This window comes from Malurus melanocephalus, unplaced genomic scaffold (assembly GCF_030028575.1).
Source record: "Malurus melanocephalus ecotype Western Australia unplaced genomic scaffold, MMel_1.1 scaffold_4, whole genome shotgun sequence".
NCBI classification, from domain to species: Eukaryota; Metazoa; Chordata; class Aves; order Passeriformes; family Maluridae; genus Malurus; species Malurus melanocephalus.
This window is the reverse complement of record NW_026623236.1, coordinates 2,286,930-2,314,354: the sequence shown is the minus strand read 5'-3', so window position 1 is coordinate 2,314,354 and position 27,425 is coordinate 2,286,930. Positions and strand designations below refer to the sequence as shown.

The 27,425-nt window shown below is 36.3% G+C and overlaps 1 protein-coding gene across 3 annotated transcripts in view; it reads right to left on the bottom strand.

Moving 5' to 3' along the window:
- Positions 1 to 27,425, bottom strand: part of RIMS1 (regulating synaptic membrane exocytosis 1) — a 310,345-nt gene that overhangs the window by 52,446 nt on the left and 230,474 nt on the right. For 2 of the 3 annotated variants that reach the window (XM_057369045.1, XM_057369055.1), the window contains 2 exons: positions 16,848 to 16,960; positions 7,832 to 7,998 (listed from right to left, as the gene is read on the bottom strand). The exons of the other annotated variant lie outside the window; for it this stretch is intronic. In XM_057369045.1, coding sequence (XP_057225028.1) covers positions 7,832 to 7,998; positions 16,848 to 16,960 — 280 coding nt within the window. The remainder of the gene's footprint in view (positions 1 to 7,831; positions 7,999 to 16,847; positions 16,961 to 27,425) is intronic. 3 annotated transcript variants of the gene reach the window in all.

Genomic DNA, 27,425 nt, shown 5'->3' with positions numbered 1-27,425 from the left:
CCATTTAAGAATCATGATGCCAACTTTCAACATGATGCCAACTAATTTTGCCACATTGCTGTTTATGTAGCTGCGGACATTCGTAGTTGATAGGATCTAGTTCTTCATATATTACTCACAGCTACCTCTGAGCAAGAGTCCCAGCTCAGTACATTGCCAGAGCACTGTGATCATTACCACCTGATGGCACACAGCTAGATGTGCACGAGGCCTGCAAGGTTTTTTTGTTTTTTTTTGTTTTTTTTTAATCTACTTGGCAGTAAGAGGATCTACTATGTCTTCCAGTATGACACTGTGAGGCTCTCAGAATCCGAGAATGAGGAACCACCTTGATTCCAAGTGCMTGACATCTGCTTTTCCAGAAAAGGATCTGGGTTCATAACAACTTGAATWATTAAAATAATACTTATTTTTATACAGAATACCAGTAATGAGAGCTGTAAAYCCCAGGAATACCCATTTTTACCTAGTATACACAAACAGATCCCTCTTAGGCTAGGCTCCAGCACTGCATATTCCATTGTAAAGTTATATAGCTCAATYCTTCCTTTACGTAATGTGAGCTTGCCCTTACACTGGTTCATTAAGAAATATGGGATCAAACATAGGCAAGATACAAAAAAACCTGTTACACTCCACAAACTTTCAGAATCTTTTCCTAGGTTTACATGATGAGTGTGGCATAGTTAATATGCCCCACAAAGACAGTCTGAAATAACTTGTGAATTTGTTCCCATTTTCCTGGTAATTTACTTTTATTGATTTATAAGATTTAGTGTTCTCCTGTTACCTCCATTAGTTCTGGTGGCAATATTTATAGTAATAATTAAAAGATTTTACATTTGATTTTTTTCATGAGTAAAGTATCTTGACTAYACCCTTAGTCACTGTAGCACAAATTCAATATAAAGACTTTAATTACTTTTCTAATTAACATGAAATGAGTGGGTTTCTTTATTTCAACACAGAYCTCAGTCTCATCAAATGCATGAAGAGCCTTGGCATATTGCTTTCCTTCCCTGCTATGACAGGAAGTCAAACTTGGCTCTGTGGTGCAGTACTGCTGCATTTTAGTGAACTGGTGTGCTGAGGATGGATGCAGCTCTACTCCAAAGAGAGGGTGGGGGGACTGAACAACTGCACCACACCAGTCACATCACATACAATTRTGATGCAGTGCTATTGGGAAGCCTGAGGAGAGATCAGAAGACCTTTCAGACTCTCTCTACCCCCTCACTGCTAYAAATTGTATCAAACCAGCTCCAATSTACTATRTGGGAGGATGGCAAACCAAGGGGAGAAAATCTATTTCCAATCCAGCAAGTGGCCTCTGGCTCTGTCACTTTGAGAGATCTGCAGCTCAATGCTCCTGTTTGTCCYCAGTGAGATGGCAAACCTCCAGTTCCTTCACCTGACTCCAAACTAAAGACAACAAGCATTTTGTGCAAGAGAACAGCATAATAAGCAGCATGAAATGAAAATCTGAAAAAGACTCAGAACAGTTGAGGCTAGAGGACACTTTTGGATATTGCTTAGTCCAACTCTCCTGCATACTGCAGGGGTGGTAACAGCTGGTTGCTAAGGGACGTATCTACTCGGGATTTGGATAACCCCATCAGAACTGTGCAAAATCCTTGAACCACCTGTTCCAGTGTTTAAAAAAACTGCAGAAAAAATATTTTTCTCATGTTTTAGTGCAATTTGCTTTACTTCAGCCTGTGCTCATCCTCTCACTGAGAAGAGTCTGACCTTGTGTTCTCTAGTCCCTCTCAGCAGGCATTTATGTACATTGGTAAGATCTCCCTTGAGTCTTCTCCAGGGTGAACACTCAGCTCTCTTGGCTTCTCCCTGTATGACAGACATTTCAATCCCTTCACCATTTTCATGGTCCCTTGCTGGATGTGCTGTTGTACTGGGGAGTCCACCACAAGGCTTAGAACTCCAGATGTGTCTCACCCGAGCTACTCAGTTCAACTGAGGGGGAAGGATCACCTTCCTCAGCCTGCTAGCATGACTCTTCCCAATGCAGCCCAGGATGGTGTTGGTCTTCTTTACCGCAAGGAAGCATTGTTGGCTGAGGTTCATCTAAGCATCCACAAACATCAGGTCTTTCCTGAAAAGCTGCTTTGCAGCTGCAAAACTGAGTTCTAGCTGTGAACCTCTAGTGTGCAATGGCACATGGGCTTACTCCTCCCCAGATGCAGGATTTTTCATTTCCTTTGTTGGACTTGATGAGGCTCCTATTGGCCCATTTTTCCATCCTATTGAGGTCCCTCTGAATAATGTCACATCCCCCTGCTGGATCAACTAGTCCTATCAGTTTTCTGTTACCTGCAAATCTGCTGAGGGTGCATTCTGCCCCATCATTCCAAACACTAATGAAGACGTTAAAAAGTACTGCCATAATATTGATTCCAGGCATACACAAGTGATTTGCCTCCAGCTGGACTTTGTGTCACAGATCACAATCCTGAGCCTGGTATTCAGCAAGTTTCAAATCTGCCTCACTGTTTACTTACCTAGGTTGTACTTCCTCAGTTTGTCTATGAGGTTGTTTTAGAAGAGGGTGCTGAAATTCTTACAAAAAAATAGAGAACATCTGATATTCTCCTCTCATCCATCAAACTAATCAACTAATGAAACAAGGCTATCAAGCTGGTCAGGCATGATTTGCCCTAGTTCATGCTGACTATCTGCAATCACTCCCATATTCGACATGTATGTTTGGAAATAGTTTCCAGGATTATTTGCTCTGTCACCTACCCAGAGGTCGAGTTAAGGATGACAGGCCGACAGTTTCCAAGATCCCTTTCCCTTCTTTAAGAACCCTTCTTTCTTCCAGTCTTTAACAACATCCCCTGACTGCTATGTTCCAAAGATCATTGAGTGGCCTTGCAATGACATCAGTCAACACCAGCTCATTTAGTACCCATGGGTACACCTTGTCATGTGCCAATAACTTGTACATGTCCCTTTTATTTAAATATTCCTTGATCTGATCATTCTCTGCTGAGTCCTTGCTACACACTTTCCCTCAGTCAGCAGTGCACTACAGATCACATATTGATCAAGATAAAAATATAATTCTTAATAAACATGTACTTTTCAAATTTAAAATGAGGGAAAACAGTAATGTTCCTAATGCAGGGGCAATTTGTTTGAAATCCAGATACACTGAGACAAATTCAACTTAAAAATAGTTATTTAGTCTTTCATAAATTTAACAGATTTTATTAGATCAGATTTAATTGAAACATCTTATGGTAGCTTGTTATTCCTCAAAAACAGAAGCCTCCACCTCACCTTTACCATGCATGACAGTTCCCTATTTATCAGTACCAAGAAGTCTAGGTGCCTTTGCATAAGCAGGCTACAAATAAAAAGTGGTGCAATGACATAATCTGGCATAATTTTTAATTAAGTCACAAATGTCCTTCTTTGTCTGATCAAGCCCATACAGTGCTGATTAATCATCAGGGGTTCTTACTTATCAATCATCACATTAAACCATGAAAATAAAATTCCTTCTGCTTCATTGAGGATGTGAAAAATATTTCCGAGACATTTGGAGACAGTAACATCTCCAACACACACAGGCAAAAAGTATACTGCTTGACTGTATTATGAATGCATAAAGACCATGACTGATGAAAGAAAACCTCCATAAAAGACTGGTAATTTYAGTTCACTCGTCAAATACACAACAACTCCAGAGTCAGAAATCTGATTCTGTTCCCAGTCAAAAGTCTCAGAACATTTTGTACACACACCAAAAATTCTTGGTATTTGTCTGCACTTCCAACTAGAAAGCATGGCAGTGAATCAGACTTCCCAGGATGGTAACAAGAAAGATATTTGGAATAATTTCAAATACAAACTAGCTTATCCATGCAAAGCTATTTGTTATAACATATACCTGAAAATGCTAAATAAATCACAAATGATGAAGCTATTTTATATACTTATATTTAGAACCTGCATCAATCAAAATTCCCTCTTCTAACATATTAGAAGTGTTAATCAACAAAACCCCCAGACGGATGATTAATTAATGGTATTTTCTAWATATGCTATGTCACAGCTTTCTGACAAGCAATTCTATTGCAAATATACTGTAAGAATGAAATTAATCTTCTACTATAAAAGGTTTAGACATGGTCTTGCCATTTATTACAGGAAAGGGTAGATTTGATTTCCTTCTCTCTGTTTTACTGACTTCTTCAACATGCTCTAACTTCCTAGAAAATTTCCTTCACTACAAAAATTTAAATTTGGGAGTTTTGACCCAAAAAAAGAGTGTGAGTGTTATCTAACTATTGAAATAACATGCACAGTATTTCTGTGTTTTCTGCATCAACTGGTTTTATGCTCGCCATTCAGACAGCATGTCATTCCATAAATGCTTTACATTATTAAAAGCACAGTGTATTTTCAGTAATGTAACTGACGGAGTTAATGATTAAAATTAAAAATTGTCCAAAAGCCCCTCATGAATTGTCCTACTCTTCTAGCTAATACCCAGACTTGAGAGCCACAACAAAAGAGAGATATGCTTCCAGGTTTTAAAATCTTTACTTCTTAAATAAAGAAATAACTATTTATAAACAGGAGAATATAGAATCTATTTTCTCAGATCATATAATCCTAAGTATTCAAAACCGTGGGAGAAGAGAAAGGCACCAATTCTGCCTAGATTGATACGGAAAAGGAATTAAAAGAAAAAATTCTTTTAAGGATCTTTCCTCCATTAGGTTTTGGGAAAAATGGTCAGGAAGCAGTTTGTGCTGGTAGAACTGATGATGAAGTCAGTGGGTATAAACCGCACCTACTATGAAATCTCAGTCCTCTGACATTTAGACATAGTGATAATTTGTACCCAATGACATCCAAGGATTACTTTCGTAATGACAACCCTAAAGAGGACMGTACTTTGTATTCTCTTGTATCTAGGAGTTTGATTTATATCCCTTTTCACAGATGCATTAATATGAGGAATGATGGGACTATACTAACAACATTTACTAAAACTATTTCTGTCCTTAACTTCACATTCTGAAATTTGGTATCACAACTTTCAATATGAATAACTAGCCAATGATTTTTAACTCATGCAGAAATATTACAGGAGTACCACTTCAGGTTACTAATCTGAACCCCAGACTACTCTCCAATCATGTTTCTCCATTTAATTTATTTAACTCAGCTTGCTGGTCAATAGCCCTAGGAATATTTTTTTCTGCTCAATGGAGAAGGTGATGCAGACACCCTTTCCAAAAGTAATGCAGACGATAAATCTTGCTTGTGTRTTCTGAATATGTGTATTTTTCTTCTGGATACAAAAGGTACCTATGTTAAACACCTTAGTAAAATGGCTAGAACTGAGCCACCTCCTTTGAGTTTCTATGTGCTTACTAGGTTCATCATAGCYCTCATCTCTAGAATGTATCTGGAGAACAAAAGCACGTGCATAAAAAARGCAGTTCAACAAACTTTGTTCTTAAACTTAACATTATGGTCACACAGTTGCCATGGCCACTGGCCTGACACACTTTCAAATTAAGATGATGGCGGATATGTGGCTTCAGTCAGACAAAAAATCAGGAAGACAAAAAATGCTCTTTTCCTTGCCCCTGCTGCTCAGACATCCCATCCCATCCCATCCCATCCCATCCCATCCCATCCCATCCCATCCCATCCCATCCCATCCCATCCCATCCCTCTGATATATGCTAACACTGGGCTCCTTGGAGGCAAAAATAAAATTTGAATTTCAAATTACTAAGCAAACTTGATCTTAAAACTTCTAATTCCTTGACCTTAAAGAAGCATTAGTAATTGCGAGAAAGAATCCATTTAGTCCAATTTTAGATGTCAAAAATTAAAACAATCAATCTAAACAAGTCATCTAGGGTTTCTTCAGCAATTAATACTAGAAAAGTCTTTGACACCTGTCTGAAGATGAGGTGAACCATTGAAGATAATAGGTGCTTTCTTTTTTTAATGGTGGTTTAGATAACCTAGAAAAATAATTTAATAAACGCCTTTTTTTAAATGTGAATTCCACGGTAGATACATAGCTTTTAAGGCTTGAGTGACACAGCATGAAACTCACCATGAAAAAGATTGTTCCTAACACAATCAATCTTTTTCTCAATCTTATCTTACTATATTTCTACTGAAGAAATTGCATATTTTTACTATACATTTTATTCACTATGGAGGTAATACCTGAATTTAGCGAAGACTAAAGCAAGCAAGCACAGTGTATAATTTCTGAGGTATGGATTTTATGCATCAGAAAGGGAAGACATCTGAATTCCAATTACATCTCAATTCACTGGTCTAGAGTGAAGCTGAACTGGAACTCCCACTGCAGACACTTGGTTTTGTATACTTAGGTTTTATAGGTCATCCAATCCTGCACCCAGAGGACTCTACTACTCCTAAGAATGGAAGAGGTTGAGGATTTGACTCTAGCTTTCACCCTTTCCAGGTTCACATAAAGTTACTGGCTCTTTTGGTTCTCTTGGTTCTGGTATTTGTGATCAGATATTCTGAACTCAAGGAAAATTTATGACTAAATATGTTAAACATATTTATGGGGAAAAATCCTGTTTTGTTGAACCTGACAAAGACACTGGGAGCAGGTCACGTTGAGAAAAATTCTGTATCTAGGAAATATATTTTGGTATGACTAAAGCCCTTTGCAAGAGTCAAATACTGAAAAGCTAGGACACAATGAAAGGCAGCATTTGAAGACATGGATTGAAATTACTTTAAATACATTTACAGTTCCACTGCAGTGTTCTGCTGGATTGTAGATTACTGCAGCTGTCAGGTTATACCTCCACCAATCTGAAATATGACTTTGAATACCCTTGTGAATATTCCTTAAAAAGAAAATGAGGTGGATCTAGCTCAAACATAGAGGCCAGTTTCTGAGTTTCACTAACAWCCCCTCCTGTTTTATAAACATACCAAACTCCTGCAGCTGAGCTCAGACACTGAGTCTGTCTAAAAGTGGTGAATGGTAAATGATGCCTTCCAGACCTTTATCAGGCAGATTTTCTAGCAGGGATATTTTTTTTTTTTATAGTTTGTAATTCTTCTTGTGTTTTATAACACWTAAATTCAAATTTTTGAGAGTTCAGAAACTGGCAGATGTAATTGAAGACTATCAAGCCAATCCTACGGCCATTACAGTTGCTGGGAGTTTTGTCATCAAGTTAAATGAAAACAAAAACCAATCTGTGCATCTGAAAAAGCCCTAACCCCAGAACAGACTAGCATCAAGGTTGAATTTGATTACTGCAAATGAATTAAACTACTTTCAAACAAGAGATACAAAAAGTACTATATGAATAATAGTTTCAAATCTAGTAATTTATCATATACATGAAAACAGCAAAATAAAGGCAGGCCGGTAGGGAAAAACACTTCGAGAAAGAAAAAACATGCTTTTGTGAAAAAAAMCTGTTTAACTAAAAAATCTAGTAATATTTCTGCTGTAATACCTTACTGACATATTGATTACACTGACTCTTAGTCAAGAATGACAGGATAAAAAATGAAAGATAGCCTGTGCTCAAGTTCAACCGGCCATAAATGCATTAATGTGTCATCTTCTCAAGGAAATTTTGCTTTCTGTTTTAGATGCCTAACTGCAAAAATATTGTCATCTTAGGCCAGTCATGGAAGTCAGTTCATATGTGCGTAACATTTTTCACAGATTCTTATGTTGTGGTTACCTAGTTTCAAGAACTTCTGGTCGTATTCTGGCACTGAGTGAAAGAGGGAGTGTGATGCAGCTGAAGCTGCATGGAGAACTCACCTGATCCTGCCCCGAGGGCGCTCAGATTGCTCTGACATAAAACTTGTGCTGCTGAGGCGAGAGGCACTGCTGGTTCGGGAAATGGCTGACACATCACTGACATCACTATCTGATGATTTGGCAGAGACGTTATCACAACTTCTGTACTGATCTGTTTGTATATTATACTAGAGATCAAGAAAAGAAAGGGTGAGGAGCCTCATCAAAACAGAATGCATTCACTGAGACAACAAATGACTGAAGCATGACAATTCTCTTTAACTGCTTTTAGATATAACAAAACTTTATGAAATACAAAGAAATGCCTATATTAAATAATGCCTTTATGTCTAGTGCAGAAATCAAATGTTATTTATGGACTAAAGAAGATACTTGGAATAAAATACAGCACTGGAAATTAAAGTCTGCTGGTTCTTCAGCACWAGAACTACAATAATGAAATATTTATATGAAACACTTATGCAGCAGACAGACATCTCAAGCACATGCATACCATTCCTTTGGCTACAGACTCTTTTACAAATTCTTAAAATACTAAAAATATATGCTATGAAATACCTGCACATAGAACTGCATATGAGCCTGAATGAAATGCAATGCTACATGAAGCTATTAGGGACTGATTTCACTTCCTAAGTTTTATAGAAAAAGAAAAAAAGTATATTTTCTATCTCAAAATATCTCTTTGTATTTTGATACTAGAAGACTAGTAAGGCAGAAAGCTAACTCAGCAAATACAATATTTGTTTCCAGGCAGATCAGTTCCATGCTCTAATTGCTTTTACATCTGCATATGCTTAAGAATTATCAGAAGACCCAGCAGATGGAATATGTGGATAGGGGTGGAGGTTACTTTGCTTTTAAAACCAACTGGGAYACCACACCACTTATTACATAATGTTCTTATTACCATATTATCAGTCAGACAGATACAAAAGGAAGTTTCAATCCTAGCAATGTCACTCTTACCTAAACTCATAGAATATGAGCACCAAATAGTTGTCAGGCTCACAAAACTAAAACTCACTGTCATTAGAGGAAGGTATTCTTGGCTGGMAAGAAGCTAAACCAGTGGTATATTTCCCAAGGTATATTATGGGAAAACCATTAACCCATAGGAGAACAAGGAAGGTTTTGATATGGCACTCTAGAGAGTTTATTTTCCAGATCTGTGCTCTGTTAAATTGCAAGTCATAGAAGTTTATTTATGAATCATACACAAATCTGTGTCTGTCTGTGAATATTCAAACTCCAACTAAGCACTGGGTTGCCAGCTGAGTCACTCAGCAAATGCCATGACTTAATTTCAAAAACCAGGCAAACCCAAGCTTGAGTTTGTATAGATGAATGTATCAGGTCTCTTCCCCTTAAGCCAGGTTTGTCTTCTCTTGCTCCAATGCCTTTTAGCAACTATGCTTGTGCACACTTGGAAACCTCTAGGAAAAAATACTGATAGTAAAATGAGGAAGTTAATAGGAGTAGAGAAAGGGAAGGAATAAAGACAATTCTAACCACCAATTGTAAATATAGAAGTCTGCAGGAAAAATGAAGGTTATAAAAATTTACTCTCTCTCTGTGTTTTTCAGGTGTTCGTTAGAAAACTGTTTAACAAAAACTCTTAGTAGTACCCTGTGAGGGTCTTGTAGTAGCTCAGTAAAAACATCTGCAGGAGAGAAAGTCCTCGCTTATGAAAGGTAACYCTTTAGCATCAAATATTAAACTGAAGCTCTGCAGATGATTTCAGAATAGCTTGGAGCATGACAACTTGGAGCTCAAATAACTTGTCTAATAGGTATTGACACAGAAACAGATGCAGAGCTTGATCTAAGGAAGTGGGTAACACAAAGGACTCCAGAACTCTAATATTCAAAAATATTTTCAATTACAGCAAGACTTTATTGGGAGTTTCTCTTTATAAGTGACTTCTTGTGACTTTACTGAATATAAATGCCCAATGGGGTTGAGTGAGACTATGAGAAAGTGAGACTATGAYGATATGTTTATTCAGATCACCTTTTGGAAATGGCTTGTAGACTCTTTTAAGAAATTTTGCTGCTTGTTGTCATTCAGACTGCAAAATCAAATGAAAACTCCAAAATGGAAACACAAAGCATACTAATTCTTATCAGAGCTATTTTATAATAAGGTATCATGCTTTYCTTCTAAAGTCTAAAAAAATACTCAAAGCAAGAATGTAAGTTAGGAAAACTTTTTACTTAGGCTAAATATAAACATTCAGAGGCTAGAAAACGGAATAGTTAATTCTCTCTAGTGYAAGTTAAAATGCCCCAGGCCCAAGACAGCCTTGATGTTTTATGTAAAATTCCTAAAGTATTCCTAAAGAATCCTACAAGCTACTCTAAATGAGACAGAAAAATATGAAAATCATCTGGACACATGGAATGACCCAGCTTTCCATTAAGCWAAACAGATTCCAATCTGAAAAATCACCCCATTAAATAATAAAATTTATTGCTTGATTTGAGTGAAATAGAGATTTCACCCATCCCATATATTTAAATTACATCTAGAAGTTATTCCTTTGCAGTAGAGGTTTTAAAAACTATTTTTTTAAAATATAAACAAGCAACCTCTCTCAGATGAGTGGCATTTCTTATGCATGGTGAGAGACTGCTTCAGAAATACGTCCATGTATTAATTGTATTTGCTGAAGACAATCTGACTTCTCCCCTCTGCCATTATAATGTCCRATTACTTCTCTTCCTCACCAAAAAGTCCATATTCTCTTTGTGCCCCTTGGTTTGAGAGTCCATACAGTGAATCTGCAATGGTAGAAGACTTTGATGGTCCCTGAGCAACCATGACATGCTGCTGGTGAAGGCCGACTCTCCCATGGAGAGAACAATCAAGGCCAAATGCAGTGACTTATGCTGTCCTGCTGGAAGCCTTTCTTCTAAGTACTGAGGGAGGTACAGGCTGCTGGTCTTTGTTCCAAGCCACATCTGYATCTGGCTGTTAACACTCCATGATTCAACAGGTCTATGTATGGTCATGAAAAMGACACTGTTTCATTTGTCCTGAATTTGCTCCAGCTTTCATGGGGTACCCACACAGGTTGGGAAAGATGGGAAGGAGAGAGAGAGAAAGCATCAAGCATGGTTGTGCAGCTTACTGGTTAGAATACTGGGAGGGAAGTTAGAAGTCCCAGTTTATGTATCAGTGGCTGTTTAAAGATTCAGCCTCATTGATTCAGCCTCAGCTCAGTATCAACATGAGACCATTTATTGGTGCAGGGGTCTTCAGCCCCACTATCATCCCCTGTAAGTGGGGGCTGTATAGATATCCTCATTCTGTTTTGCTCCCTATGCTCCAGCAGTCTGAAAAAATTGAATTGTTTCATAGATACCAGATTGGCTTAAAAGACAGTTTTTTATATTTTGGTGAACAGAGAATTTTACAGTGAGATGAGACATAAATCAAAAACTGAATCCATGTCTTCTATTTGCCTTGTAATCACACAGCTAGTGCAGAATACAGAKCATACCTTCCTAAATGAGATTTTCATGGCATGGCTGAGCTTTTCCTAACCTTTGTACTGTATACCAGGRCTGTGATTCCCAAGAAACTGAAAACCTTTCCCTTCACAGAAATAGAGATTAGTGCAAAAAGTAACAATGCTGAAAATTAATACTGAGTGCYACAGTGTTTACATTTTACTACTACTACTTCTGGATTTAGCTTTTCCTTCCGATACCTGCTGCTTCTAGCCAATTTGCCAACCCCTACAGGAGGCAAACAAATTTTCCTACTGATTTCCTAACTACCTCTGACACAATCTGATAACCAGTCATCTCAGCTAACAGATGAACAAAATGAAAGCAATTTTAAAGTCAACCTTTTTTCCCCTTCAGATACAGTGAAAAGTAAATAGTACTCTTCCAGGAAGCAGTGCTTATTACAATGAGAGCATTTTACTGTTGCAATATACCTGAAGCTACCATTCAGAAGAAAAATAGCATGGGCTAAGATCCTCTTATRTGGTATCTGCAATGTGGTAGTGCCTGCAGGTTTCCAATGGAGCTCAAAAATAATATGATAGAGTTCTCCCATAAAGCAGAAAACCTCTGCTCTATATAATGGCACATGTATTTGCAATAAATTTCCCCGACATGTTTGTATTTAAATATTATATAATTTTGAAGCTTCAGAATGAAGTATATTTTCAGTGCCATCACTTCCCTTTCAGCTCTGTATCTTAAAAGCTTATGCAATATTTCTATTCCAAGGTGCAGTATTTACCACATTAGGAGAGTTGCTGGTTTGTAGCAACATCAATAGCAATTACTAAAGAGCAGGTCTGGATTTTTAGGCATTGACAGCAATTAGATTCAAATGCCAAAAACATCTGCACTTTTTCATTACAAAACAGAAGTCTATAAGCAGCTGAAATATAGTTCTTCCCTTCACTTTACCACCTGTGGAGCTGTTGCGTCTTGTACACCAGCAAAGGAGAAAAACGGAATGCTAACATCAATGGGAAGAGCATAGACATAAACCAAAAGAGTGTACTTCACAAAATAATTTGACAGCTTCTTAATGAGTAACAGTGTTAGCACTTTTACTGATTATAGGGGCACATSTTAGAAGTCATTTAACAAGCCATTATAATTGCATTCTCTTCCATATTAAGAAATATTCATATTTCTAGATTTAACTCCCAAAACCATGAAGAATACAAGAGTTTGGWGCTTTAACAATTGAATGAATGTGCTGTCCTTTGACTACAAAAACAGTCCCAGGTGACTAACATTGACAAATACATACCTCATTATGTGCCTTAAATAAGGAAATTGAGAAATGAGAAAATTAAAAGGGCATTAAAATGAGGTCATTAATATGAGRAAAGAGAAATCCAGACCAGATGCATTAAGGGCTAGATTCATCCAAGGACTTTTGTGAGTCTGGAGGTGCCAGCTATTTTTTGAGGCACCATACTTTAACAAGGAATTTTGTCAGAAAATGCTGAATCCTGCWCAAAGCAGCTTAAGTTTAGTGACTGCTCACATAGGGTTCCCCTGAATGCTGCTGGCATTCCCAGCCCAGAACTCAGCACCTTGGGATGTCAGGACTCATCACTGACTCCCACCAGCTTCTATTTTAGGAGCAGCTCATGAACCAGAGCACACTAAGCACCAGCTTAGAGAGTCTAACTCTTCCAATGGAACTACTGTGTACACTGCTCAACTTCCTGACAGGGAACAGTAAAAATGGACAAGTCAAACSATGAGAAAACTGCAGGGAAGCCCACAGGGTGAATGAATGGAGCTCATTGAATTTTGTGAAATCCAACCAGTTCTCRAGTGACTGCCATCTTAATCTGACAYATAGCAAAGAATTTTTTCTTCAAGGTGGCTGAAGAGGATCAAAAGAAGATACTCACCACATCTAAGTCCAAGAGCATTTCCTATACACAGCCCTAAATGACTTGCCCCGCATGACATAACATAATCAGCCTCTTATCAGCCCAAGTGTCCTACCCAGCCCTTCCTTTTAGAGACTAACTGTTAACACATAACTTTTTAGTTAAATCCACAGTGCCACTGAACTAATGTAATAATTACACTTTTATGCTAAATGCCTTTTGATCACAYACAATCTTAAGTCAGCAATTAAATATGGAGTGATATCCCTTTAAAGTATATACTACAGTGTTCTAATCRGTAACTCTCTTGAATAAACAGACCTTCCAAGAAAATGGAAAGCCAGGGCAGGGGCAGCATGGTGTTTGTGTTCTGTGTGTGGCATCTGGAATCAAAAAACTTACTGTATTTTGAATTAAAAGGCTAATTAAATTATGTTGTAATTTACCTCCATTCAAATCCAGAATTATGCCACCATTTTGATTCTCTCAAGCGCTGAAACAGAACAAATATGTGCATAGTAGCCACTAAAGACATACCAATACATAAGAAAAAGACAGACATGTTTAAAGCTCTTCTTTAAACCCTTCTGACAAATCCTCAGAGGTATGTTGGGTTTTTTTTTGTTTTTTTTTTTTTATTTTATTTTATTTTATTTTATTTTATTTTATTTTATTTAACTTATTAGAAGTTAATTGCTTCACATAAATTATGGAGCCTTTCCAGTGCAATGGAAGGAAATAAGGATGTGAGCTCTGAGAAAGTCTCAAAATAATTAAGAGTGGAACAGCCATGAAGACATATGCAAATGTTGCAGAGCAGTAACCTATTCACAATCCATTAATGGATGTTCAAAACAAAAACCTGCATGGGYGCATGCTTGGTAAACTATTCTTGCTAACTGAAACTAAAAATTGAGAAACTGAGTGGGAAAAATCACATAACTGGAAAAAATGCACCCAAAATGGACTGGAAATTGCAAAGGACAGGTTACAAAAACTTTAGGGAAAGAAAAAGAAAAAAAGGCTTGTTTCAATATAAGGGAGAACTTATTTAATTTTAAGGATTGTTTTGTATATACATAATTAATCATTGCAAATATGATCCAGTCCCACACTGAAGGAAAACTTTTCAATGGTTAAGAGAATTTTGAATGTAATAAAACAAGCATATTTGCAAATACTAAAATATTGGAAGAATCAAACCCATGTGAGCTGATTGCTCTGAAAAACAGGGCTATTTTCTCAAAATGCAGCACAGTATAATTTCTCTAATAAATAAATTTATTTTCTGAAGCAATGAGCAAACACTGCTACTTGGGAAAGAAAGAAGCATTTTGGTTAAAGAGGGACAAACTCTACTTGCAATTGTGATTTCTTTAATAGTCAGTTAATATTTCTTTTTCACTACTCTGGAATGTCTATTATACTACTTAACTTTTTTTTTTTAATTTAAAGTAAGTCTTGTTTCTRCAGCTTTCAAAGAATTCACAGATTTTGGCAGCAGAAATTAGGTACAGTCTTTGGTTCTTAGAAGTCTCAGTCATCAGCTTTACCACACCAGCTGATATGACTTACTACATTTTCCTTAGAGCTGTCCAAATCTTCATCTGTCTTGGTTTTTTATTGACTCTTTCACCATTTTCTCAGGGTGGAGAAACAGCAGCATAAGGTTTGCTTTGGTAACATTTTTAAATGATGACTACCACCACAATGAAATGACTCAAACAGCCACTGAATATCACAWAGTGTTAGAATGGGCCAATGTAATTCCTTCTCAGCACTTAAAAGTTAATTCGACATTGGACCATCTTATTTATGACTCCAACATTATTATGTAGAAAATATATGAAAAGTTAAAGATTTAAAGTCCAGGGCTATTCTTCTTACTACCATTTTAGCATGGAAAAGAGTACATGCCTGTCAGAACACAAGGTACTCMAAAAATATTTCTCTTATAACAACTGACACAGAATTTGCTTCTTCAAAATTTTCCTCATACTTCTGGAAAAAAAATCTGAATACAACAAATTCAGTATTCTTTCATCTAGTATTCATCATACTTTCAATTTTGATTTAATTTCCACATGTATTTATAAACAAAATAAGATACTAGAAAACTCAAGGCTCTAAGGAGAAGAGAAATTTGTATCATTGCAGGTTTATGTTTTCCAGCAACTATATAACTATACATTGGATCTACACTGATCAAGTAAGAAAAATATATTTGAGAGCAAAAATTATGCTTATGATAAATGTTAGAGAGTTAGGATTAAAAAATATGTTTCAGAATGATAAATACATAAATTTCAATCAATCTGTAAGCAGATATAATCTAAATAAGAAACCTGACCTTTGCTCTGGTCATCTGGCAAAAGTCCTCAGACGGCATATTACCCCTCTCACCTGAAAATTGTATGAACCCTATTTTGACTATTTTTTCTAACATGTGAAGTGGTTGGAAGTACCATAGAGACACTGCATCTCACCCTGAGTGGATCTCATTTGCCCTGTGTAGACCTATCTGGAAGGTTAACAGCAAACCTAGTATCAAATGAGCTGCCCTAATTAAGTAAATTTTGCTTCTGACAGAGGATCTGATTGGAAATTTCCATCCCAGCTGTTCAGTTTTTTTAATAGCACKGATATCTCACAATTTGGCAGTTGGGGACCTAAAACCTTGCTTGTCTTGTTTCTCCTCCTTTTGAGAACTGTTAATTTAAGTTCTTATTAAAGTTTCTGCATATTTAACAGCAACAAGATCTTGAACCAATCTTTCAAACCTGTTACATGCTAAAAGATAGATGCCAAGTTTCCTACTTAACCTAAGTAAATTTCTGATTTTGTAATTCCTAAGTAAATTTCTGATTTTGTTCAGATGGGTACCTCATTTATACATTATTTTAACCAGGAGCATCCAGCTCCTCACAGCTTGAATTGTAAGCAGCAGTGAAGATGTGCAAGACATTTTCAGCAGTTTGCTTAGAAGTCTATACAGTTTTGAGTTACAGTTATGAGCTATCACTTTAGCCTCATCAAGGAAGAAAACCTTCTTTATAACTTTATTAATGTAATTTAAAATACTCTCCATTATCACAAAAGCTTTACACTTTTATTAGAAAAGGAAATCAAAGTAGGTATTTCAAGRAAGGAAATATTCTATCTCTTACATTAGTAGGATGCAAAAAAATTATACAAGTGTGAGAACATCTGCATGGGATTGGACCTAATTCTGTGTTGCYCTCTACACATCAGACAATACTCTTTCATGGCCTACTTTCCCAAACTTCAGRTATTTGAAGTCTGAGGACTTCCTAAGCTAGAGGTGATATGTTTTGGTTTAACAGCTGTTGAAGGATCTTTCTTTCCTGAATTAGTTTTGAAGTATTTTGCTTTTTACAGATTCATTTTTGCTGATGTCAAAGATTAAGTCTAATGCACATCAGATGGGAGAAAAAATGATGCTAAAAAGCTATTACTTGTATTTCTGTCTTGTCTTACTTGTATTTTAATTACTTGACATTTCTGTCAGGCTTTAAAATACAGTGTTCTTGAAGGTTATATAATATTTTAAACAAACAAATTTATGCCTTCAATTTTCAAGMCAAAGTATCACCCCAGTACTACTGACTTTACCTTGGTATATTGCTCACGCTCATGTTCTTGGCTAGAACCAGACCCTGATGTCTGATTATAACGGTGCACTTTCATTTTCATCTGTCTCGTTCGCTCCTCCACTACTAAGCTGGCTGCAAAAACACACAATGAATATCAATTAAAAATAGAGAAAAWATTTYGGAAAAAACAAATGGTTTAGCAACRATTTTAGCTTATTTCCATTTCAACAAAACAAAGAAATGTACAAACATGTAGAACAAGCAGGGTGTAAACACAGAACAAAGGAACACTAATGTCAAGAAATCAACCACTTTCATTGCGAGAGTCTTTACCTGAAAATGGGCAGACATCCCAATCTCTACACATAATCAAGCTGGTACAACAAATATGAAAAGAGTGAAAAAATTTAGGTGGCAGGCTGAATTATAAACCTGTTAAATATTTTGGATGCAGGGGACATAAATCCACGATCACCTAAGCATGTGTTTGTTTAAATGTAGAAAGTATTACAGGAGCATTCTAAGAACTAATGCATTAAACAGGTATTAAATTTTATTTTTAAAGTGATTAATTCCTCCTACCTCCTTCCTCATATCTTGAAACACAGCAGTTTAACATAACTAAGACTATTTGAGAGGAACAGTTTCTCCATTCCACCAGTCATATAAAAAATATAGTAATTTTCTAGTAGTACTTTTTTAATCAGAAATACACTAATTTTCCAGTAGTATTTTTTTAAACAAGAAGTCCTTTAAAATCACTGCTTTGCTCACCTGATAAAGGTAATTGTCACCTTTATCTCAAACAAATTATTTGTTCTTGTGTTTTCAACTTCCCTATGGCAGTGTTTCTATAAAAACAGAAATCTAATCCTACACCTTCAAGAAGCTGTGGTGCTATAAGCACACCTTCTTCCATTTAAATAAATTATGGCAACTATTACTGGCTCTGCCTGCCACAGGTAGACAATCTTGCACTAACAGTGAGAGTGTTGTAAAAGCCCCTGGGCCAAGGCCTCTTTAAAGTAAGTTAACCCTTGTGGTAATGAATAAATTCCAGAGGGAACTATATATTCTGCTATTCTTAAACTTGGTAGCATTATAAATACAAAGTAATACAGGTAACATCATTAAAAAAAAAAAAAAAATTGGCACTTTTAAACAATTTTAGAAATATTAAATACACCCAAATATTTATCAGCAACTATTCTTAATCACAGGAGTATTCACTATTTTCATTGTAGTTTAACAGGTTATAACATCCCAGAACAAGTCATTTTAAGTCGAAATTTTTGGGTGTCACAAATTTTCGTTTTATTTGAGGCAGCCTCTACAAAATCTTCTGCATTTGTGTCTACCATGGAATTATATTATCCTCTCCAAAACAACTACTTTTATAAGTCAAAGAGCCCCTCCCCATACCAGTGATGGGAGAGAGGCACMTATATTAAAGCTGCATGTAATCAACTTGCAATCAAAAAACACACAGAATTTTAGATTACTAGAAAATAAGTACTCCATGTATTCTCAGTTAAGAGGTGGCAAAGTTCTCACATATGGCTTTTATGCTGTTAGTTCACTGTGGCATTCTTTATACCTTTATTTTTTTTGCCTGTGCTTACCAGCACAAAGATATAAGGCCGGAAAWAAAAAAAAAGGCAGTACACTCAGGATTGGATATTTTAACCTATAAGCTACTGCACAAATCACAATTGTGCCTGCATGTACCATTTGTTAACATGTTAAATAACAGAATGTGTGCTGGTTGGGTATGAARAAATATACAAAGGTATCACTGTGAACTCCTTCTACATTTCTTATTTAAAAATAAGAAAATCAAGTGCAGCAAGCTACATTAAAATTCCACTACAACTACAAAATGTAAGGCATGAAATAAAGTYATCATAATCTTTAATCCCCATATGCAGAGTCCAAGCTAGTAWATTCTGCACATGCAGAATGTCACACTGGACCCAGCAATTATTCCAGATGACTGATTATGCCAGTAAATGTGTACCTTAATTGCAATGAGTCCAGTTCCACCATCAGATATGCAGGCACAGCTCCAATTACTTCAATGGAAGTTGCATGGAGGTATCTGAAGGCAAAATTGAGCACTTTAGGTGAAATTTTTAAAGATGGCCTCTTATTTTAAGGACAGATATGAAAGGATTAAGATACATCAATCAGGGACCGAAGTAAAAAAATATATCTTAATCCTATCATACATGCACRAAATAGACTGAGGATATGAAATCAGAGGGAAAAATGAGACCCCTTTAAAAATTTAGCCCTGTATGTGTATGGTGCAGAGATTAGTTATTCTAAAACATAATCCTTTCACTGTGTGAATTTTAGGTCCGTTACCCTGTCAACTGTATGTTAAACTAAATAATATATATGATATGTATCTCTGTATTACTTATGATACCTGAGGAGGAATATTCTATTATGTAATGAAATGCTATTTCAGAGGCTATTATTTCAGTCAAGATTGAGTAAATATTCAACCTTATTTTGTAATTCTTTATTTTTGTTATGTTTAAATCCTTAAGATTAACACGTTTATGTTCTCATTTAGCTTCATATATATGGTTATAACAAAGAACATGAGAACAATTAAYGAGGTTTGTGAGGTAAATCTAAATTCTCTAATGGAGAAATTTGATTTTGTGCATGAAGTAAAATGTAATTTTACAACAATTAGCTGCGAAATTGTTTCTAGGCATGCAGTGGCATGAAACTACGCCAGAAAATCTAACTGTGTTCTTTCCAACTTTGTTTACCATTTACATCTGAGCATAGGTGGAACAGAGCTCAGTTCTGTGATGGAAAATGTTTTCTGCCTGACTAGTAGCCTGCTAAAACCTTTACATGTCAATCACGAGAAGCAGAAAAAGAGTCTAACACAGCGGCAAAAACACATTAGCAAAACCGTAACAACCATAGGTAACAMCACCATATGATTACATTGCTTTCTTGGAACACAGGTGGTTACCACAGGTAACAAAAACTTGACATAAAAAGTACTTCAAGAACTTAGCCTGCCTCTTAGAAAAATACGGATCTACTTTCTTTTAGGATATCAATATTTACAGAGTGCTTTTCCTAGAAGTCTTCAGAAGTGGAACYACACAGTAATTCACAGATCAAAGCACTGTAATCCCAAGACCTTTAAATTCTAGAATAACCCTAGAATTTAAAAGATGAAGATTTACCGTAAGTATCTCAAAATAGTGGTACAACTACAATCAGTATTAGTTGTGTCAATGTGTTATTCTCTGGTGTCATAAGTCACGCTTCAAAGAGCTGTAACTCTCATCTCTTCAAGACCTGATGATCCAGACGTGAGATCGATCAGTGTAAGAAGTAATTGAGAGAATTCATTGATCAGACTGCTTAAATAAAGGGTGCAACTTCCTAGCTAAAGCTTTTACTACTGATGCATATGAAGGTTAACAACAATGTACATAAACAATCAAGCCATGCAGGAGAGAAAAGACAGACATATAAATGGAATCAAAATGTTACATTTCAATTCCATTAATCTATTTATAAACCAGTCTCACTCCTGTAATCCCAGGTGTACTGGGTCTGGCTGGGATGGAGGCAATTTTCTTCACAGCTGTCTGTTCCTTTAGCTGTGACTAAGTGTTGATAACACACCAGTGTTTTAGCGAATGCTGAGCAGTGCTTGTACAGCACCAAGGCCTTCTCTGTTCCTCATGCTGCAGCTCTCTGCCCTGTCCTGGCCTGCCCCTGCCCTCAAGTAGGCTGTGAGAGGAAACAGGTGGGACAGGTGAMCCCAGCTGACCAAAGGGACCATTCCATACCACATAGCATCATACTCAGCAATAAAACTGTGAGGAAGTCTAAAATACGCAAGTCTGTAAGACACTACTTGAAAAAGGGATGGATTAAACTAAAGAAAATTGCTACAGATCTCATTTTAAGCCTGCAATCTACCCTCAAAGAAAATCAGGACAGCCTAACAGTTGTTTTTTCTTAAAGGAGATAGACAACTGATTTTTCTAAGACTTTACCTGTTTACTAAGAGTTTATGTGCTGGTCATTCCTTTTAATATATGAGAACTATGCTAAGATTTCTGGAGTTACACCTGGTGCCACTAACTAGCTGAGCATCTTTATTTGTATCCTCAGAAAACTACTATGATCAGGTTTCAACCCCTATCTCTGTTTAACCAAGGGAGATGTTAGAACTGGCTAGAATCCTAAATGTTCACAATATATGCTACCTTTTCAATTATGTACAAAATAACACAACAATAATCAATAATATATATAATCATTAATATATAAGATGTAGTGGGGCAGATAAAAGTTTCTTTTTTCTTTAATAAAACTTTTCTAGACAGAATATGTCATATGGCATATTTCTTTTATTCACAGATTATGAATCTAACACTTCAAGAAATATGACTTTAAAAGAAATTAAACTTACATGAGCAGCAACAACACACCAATCCTATGAAAGTCACAGAGAGCTACAAAAGCAGCACTAATAGTAGCGGCCAGTGCAAGAAAAACCAAAAGTAATTTTACTTAAGGTCTGAACTTCTCTATTTAACATTTGAAAGGGGATCTAAACTCTGTACTACATGCAAAATATCTCAAATTACATGATGCCTTAAACACCCATCTGTTAGGCTGACAGCATAATGGACGTAACCTATGTGGGATCAATCAAATAAGGATTGTACCACACAAAGCAATCACAAACGAGAAAGTAACAGCAAAAATGCTGTAGCTGCCTTTCTAGATCTAGTTTCTCATTCCTGATCTTTCACTCTTTAGATACCCACCTCTTTCATATTGCAACATTCATCAAAGAGGCCCTACATTCTAAACATTTTGGAAAATGGTGCACCTTGTCAATAAATAACATCTAATAAGAATCGCCTCATACATTTCAAAAAAGGGTAGGTAAGTAAGAGAATTAATAAAATATAATTTTAAAAAGTCAGGTGGTTAAAGCACAGAGATCAATTTCCATCACTTGCAGTCACTGAACTTTCTAATACCTTTCTAAAGGAAATTCTTGCTCCAAGCCAACTATGGAGTTAATACCAAAATGACTGGTGACATTACCTGTCTGTGATTAAAACTGATAACCATACTGTTCTTTTCTAGACTGTAGAAAACCTGTGGATGTCTTAACACTACCTGTACATAATTTTCTGTAATGATGAAGTCTGCAAAAACAAGGATTTTCCCTTGAGGCACTTTGTACTTCTGTTCAAGATGTTTAAGACAGAAAGAGAAGATACAGTAAGGTAAACAGTATGATTGGAAAAACTCCAAGTCTTACCTGCACTATTAAGTGTCAGAGTAAGATACATAACAAGAAGAAATGGAATCAAGATTTCAGATTTCTGTAACTCTTCCCAGAATATATCACACATCCAATTATAATGCAAACTTTAAGAGAAAAAGCTTAGAAGTCTAAAACAACATGAAGATTTCTTATATAATGAAATACTGAAAAGTAAGTTGAAGAGAAAATTTGTCTCATAAGCAGATCTCATAATAACTGTTTCTGGGGCAAACCCCACAGCGTCAGGCAGGGCAACAGAGAACTGCACTTATTCCAGAAGAAACAGAGGTCTGACCTATTCTTCAATTTCAGTCTTCATACTAAGAAGCTGAACAGTGATAAACAGCTACAGCTACACTGCAGCCTAGAAACAATGTGCACCTAGCCTTCCTACACAGCAAAAGCCAGGCGATTCATCCATCTGTGCAATTTAGGTGCTCTGTGGATGGGAATAAGGGGGAAAAGTTATCTGGTTTGAAGAATTATATATGAAGTAATAAAAAAAAAAATCTGTTTTGAGAAGTGGCAGCTGAAGAAAAAATTAGGCAGAACTTATGTCCATAACAAAGGCAGGGAAATAAAGCGGCAATGAGACTTGGAGAATCCTCTAGTGCAGAGATGGCTGTGTGGCACAGAAAAGAGAAGTCACACTGGTGACTAGGATGATTCATTTCAGAAATAATACAGAAATAATACAGAGAGTCTCCAATTAATTTCTGTTGATCCTTCAGGATGAGTTTTGCAGACACAAAATGCATTTGCACACACAAAATATCCTTGCAATAGGTTTCCTGACTTGAGARATTCACAGCAAGCTCTACCATGAAATTTAAAAAGCACATAAAATTGGGAGCAGATAAATGTTTTGAAAGATAAGGTAAGTAACACTGAAAAATCATATTGTTGGCAAGATGAAAAACTTGCTACCACTTCTTTGAATAAACAATTTTAAAAAATACTTAATGGCAACATGCAGGTAATGAAGGAGATGGCTCTGAACCCTGCTCTGCAACCCTGGTCCCTCTACCTGACCAGAACCTGCTGTAGCTACTTCAAGCTTGTGTACATAATTTTCCTTTCCATGGGAGCTGATACTGCTCTTGACCTCCTCCCAGTCAGAAATAAGGCATGGCCAAGGCGCATACTCAGATTTCCAAGCTGGGAGATGAGCTCGGAACTCTCAGCACACACAGAGGCATGGTGGCCATATTGAGCTTAAGAACTCAACCCAGAAGGAAGAAAAGGCCATATAAAAACCTGAACTAGCTGATGAAACATTCAGTTCTTTCTCAAACAGCTTCAAGGGCGATCCACAGGGAAACTTCTATGTAAAGAGAGACAACAAGAAAACAAACACAGACCTCTTAAAATTTGGAAAAAAAAMCCCCAAAAAACCAGACCACAGATTTTGGCAGCAAAACAAGTCAGCATTTTCATAATCTGTTGAAGACTTTATAACAATCTTTTCCATGATTACATGGAACAGATGGTTGCTTTGTTGCAGATTTATCTGGCCAGTGTTCACTTCTGTAGTATATGATTTCCCTCATATTCATGTCTCCTTYCACATACCATCCTTTAACTCCCCCATTCTCAACTCTAATTCATCTACTTTCTATTCTTTTTACCTCTTTTCAGAAGTGACAGAAGCTACCAGTGTAAGGCAGCTCAAATTAAGATATTCATGGTCCCCTAGATCTGCCGGCTCTTCACTCTTTCTCCTGCACTTCTGCCCAGCTCTTTGCTGCTTCTGGGTTTCATCTGCAATCAGCTCCCTCGGGCCAGAGGAATCTGTGCATGTAAATATCCCATCTCCTTCTACACACACACAAATCTTAGGCCAGATCCATCCAAATCTCATGGAAACAAGCTCTTTTACAAACCTGTTACAGACAGTCTAGTTCGTCTGCATAAAGTCCATTGTTTTAAACAAAAAACATCCACTGCAGCCCAAATCTTGACAGAAGCATAATCAACAAACAGGTATGATTGATTTGTACTGTCCTGTTTGAGAGAAATATAAATACTGAGACAGAAATAATTTGCAAAATGATCCACTCTTAACACTTTCTTAAGACATTTCATAGTATATTCCAAACACTGCAAAAATAACATGTAATTGCCAACACCTAGGTTACGTGTTTCTTTCTCATCTCCTTTTAACATTATAATGAAAACATACTTGTGTATGTTTGACATGTGTGTTGGAGTTCATAGCTATTGGAGCAGCTTTTTTTTTTCACCTAAGCATTTACTCTTTCAGAAAGTAAAGTAGTTGCAGGAAATATTTTGATTCAAGTTCAACTCACAGTTTGGCTTTGACCTGCCTAAGGCTGTACTCAGACCAGTATTTCCCAAGATGAGCAGGACTCAGAAATGAAGGTTAGAAGAGGTTAATCAGTGCTAGTAATATCTATGCAGCACAGCATTTTGATTTTAACATCTTTTTCTATTTTTCTCCACTAGCTTTATTAGTATTTTGATATAATTTCCACTTTCAGCTAAAAGGGAAGAAAAAGGACTTTTTCACAATGTGGCCTTGACAGATGTAACAAACTACACTTTTAACTTTGTGGGACAGCCTTAGACACCTGTTGTTTGAACTCACTGATTCTCTGATATCTGCACAGGCACAGAGAATTCATAGGAGGTCAAAATTCATAGGAGATGAGCTTTGTATGTCTGCCCCTAAAAACCTGCCCTACAACAGGAGTAACTTTCTGACATGGGACTGATATGCAAATAGAACACAGCTTACTCTTCAGAATCTCTCTGCATGCAGAAATGTTTCTATCATCACCTTCAACTACTCCTAAATTCACACCTAGGAAATTCTTCCAGAATGATACAGCTGCCCAGGACTGTGGCTGTATCACTAGAAGCATGCAGAATTCAAGAACAGTTTAGGAAAAAAATTAAATCTTTGTGTGACCTTTAACTAAATCCAGGACCTTCTGAGACTTGTAAAACATCACTATTACCCCTGTTAAAACCAGTCTATTGCATTTCAATAGGAGCATGAAAAGTCACAAGAGAAACCATTTTCAGATTCTAAAATTCAGATTCTAGCACACAGATATTTGAAAAACCTTTTTGCATGCTAACACTGTTAACTAAAACCTATATACTGACATGGAGTATATTGAGGGGAAAGCCAGTATCAACAGTTGCCAAACATTTGTAAAAAATTTACATAAATATTTACCTTTTGTGGAAGAGTTAAAATTCTCTTGCTCTTCAATGAATTAAATGCACGGAATGATGGAAACAGAAAAAGAAATCAGCAAATTTAAAGTTAGATAAAGAAATGCGTTACATGTGACAATGGCATGTACAGTAGGCAGTACTCCAGCATATGTAAAAGTAATGTAGAAAATTAAAGTGATAAATCATGACAAATAATAAAGCCTATGACTTTTTCTTTAAAATTAACAGGAACAATGATGTTACAGAGGACCAGATTGTGGAGTCTTTAAGTATTCTGCTAGAGAAGTATCATCATACCCAAATTTATGAATGACACAAAAATCTGAAAACTGCTTTAAATATCACTCTTACTTCTGAACTACACAGCACTATTTTAGATTCTGAAGTCTCTTCAGCAATGAGTGTTACAAATTGATTTTCTATTAACCACTAGACTATTAAAAATCTGTTTTTAAAGAAAATATAATAGATGATGAGGCTTGAACTCATTTGCAAAAGTTAGCAATGCTAAGAAAAATACTCTCCAGCATGCATAAGGAATCCACAAGCTGCCTTGAAATATGCAGTGCCACCTGATAATATAAAAAGAAAACCAGAAATATGGAGACAAAACAAACACTGATAGATTGAAATCTAAAACTGAAATGACTAATTCTTTTTCTGTCACTCAAGTTTTATCCTGATAGATTTGAAAAATTTTTGACTGAAAGGGTTTGATCTTTTACCATTACCTCAACCACACTCTCACTGCAATGACTTTTTTTTCAATGATCAAGTACATATACAAAGAACTGTTTTCACTAGTACTTCATTTTTTCTTAGGATCTTAATTTGGTTAAATATAAAAAGATACTTGCAACTCAGGGTATTACTTGACAACATTCTGATTTTCTGTAGGAAATTCCGATTCTTATTTATTAAGAAAAATAATACTGGACATCAAAACACTTCGTTCCTCTGTGACTACAATTGCACACAAACCACACACACAAACTTTATACATGAAATCCCCATTCAGTCCCAGCAGAGTCTTTATGTAGTTTTCTTTCATGGAAGAGCAGCACACACACACTTGAACTTCACCTTCTACACAAGTGCTGTACAAAGCTTATGCAGCTTTTTCCAACACAAGAAATCGGTACCTAGCAATACCTAGCAATTCCAACATAAAATACAGCAACAGTTACTGCTGGATGCACGTTTGCTTTGCGCAATGTCACCACATAAGGCCTACTGCTGTAAACAAATGCCACTGGAAACACACACAGCCACACTGCTTCAATTATATTCACAGAAGTTCTTTGCATGTAAACAGACTGCTGGTTATCACAAACCTTACTCTCATTATATCACTTCTGAAATAGGAAACTACATTGTCAAAGCTATGAAAAAGAAAACATTCTGTGAAGACCCAAAGAGAGGCAGATAGAGGGAGCAAAACTTGTTTTGCACAAACTGGCCCTGAAAGATTTTTTCATTACAATCATTGAACATTTATATTGCTGTTTCATAAATTTCAATAGTACATAGTAATTTTTTTTGTTATTTACTTGTTAGATGATGTAATACAATAGTTACTAATATATGTTGATGCAGTCACTTCCTTGATCAATGATTAACCAATACGCAAAAGTGTAGAAACCCATCCTCAACTCTTATTCAAGCAAGAATTCCTGTGATGTTTGATAGCTGCGATGACAGAAGACAGACTGAGTAAAGGCCACAGAGGTATCCTTTATACAAAAGTATGATTTAAAAACCATGGAACTACATCACAAARTTGTTATAGAAACAGCTGAAAAGCAATGCCAACGCAGAAACCCCATCTCTCTCAATGATTTGCACAGTTCCACTCAAACACGATGCAAATAAAAAGCAGCGACGCAAACCTCTTACAGCCCAGCACAGAATGACATATCGAGAATACTCCATTGTCCATACCATGGCTTAGAATTTCACTGCTTTAGTCACTGAGCCAAAACATCTTCATAGTATTAAATCCTTATATAAAATCACCCGTTAATACAAAAAAATCAAAACCACTTCTTTCATAGT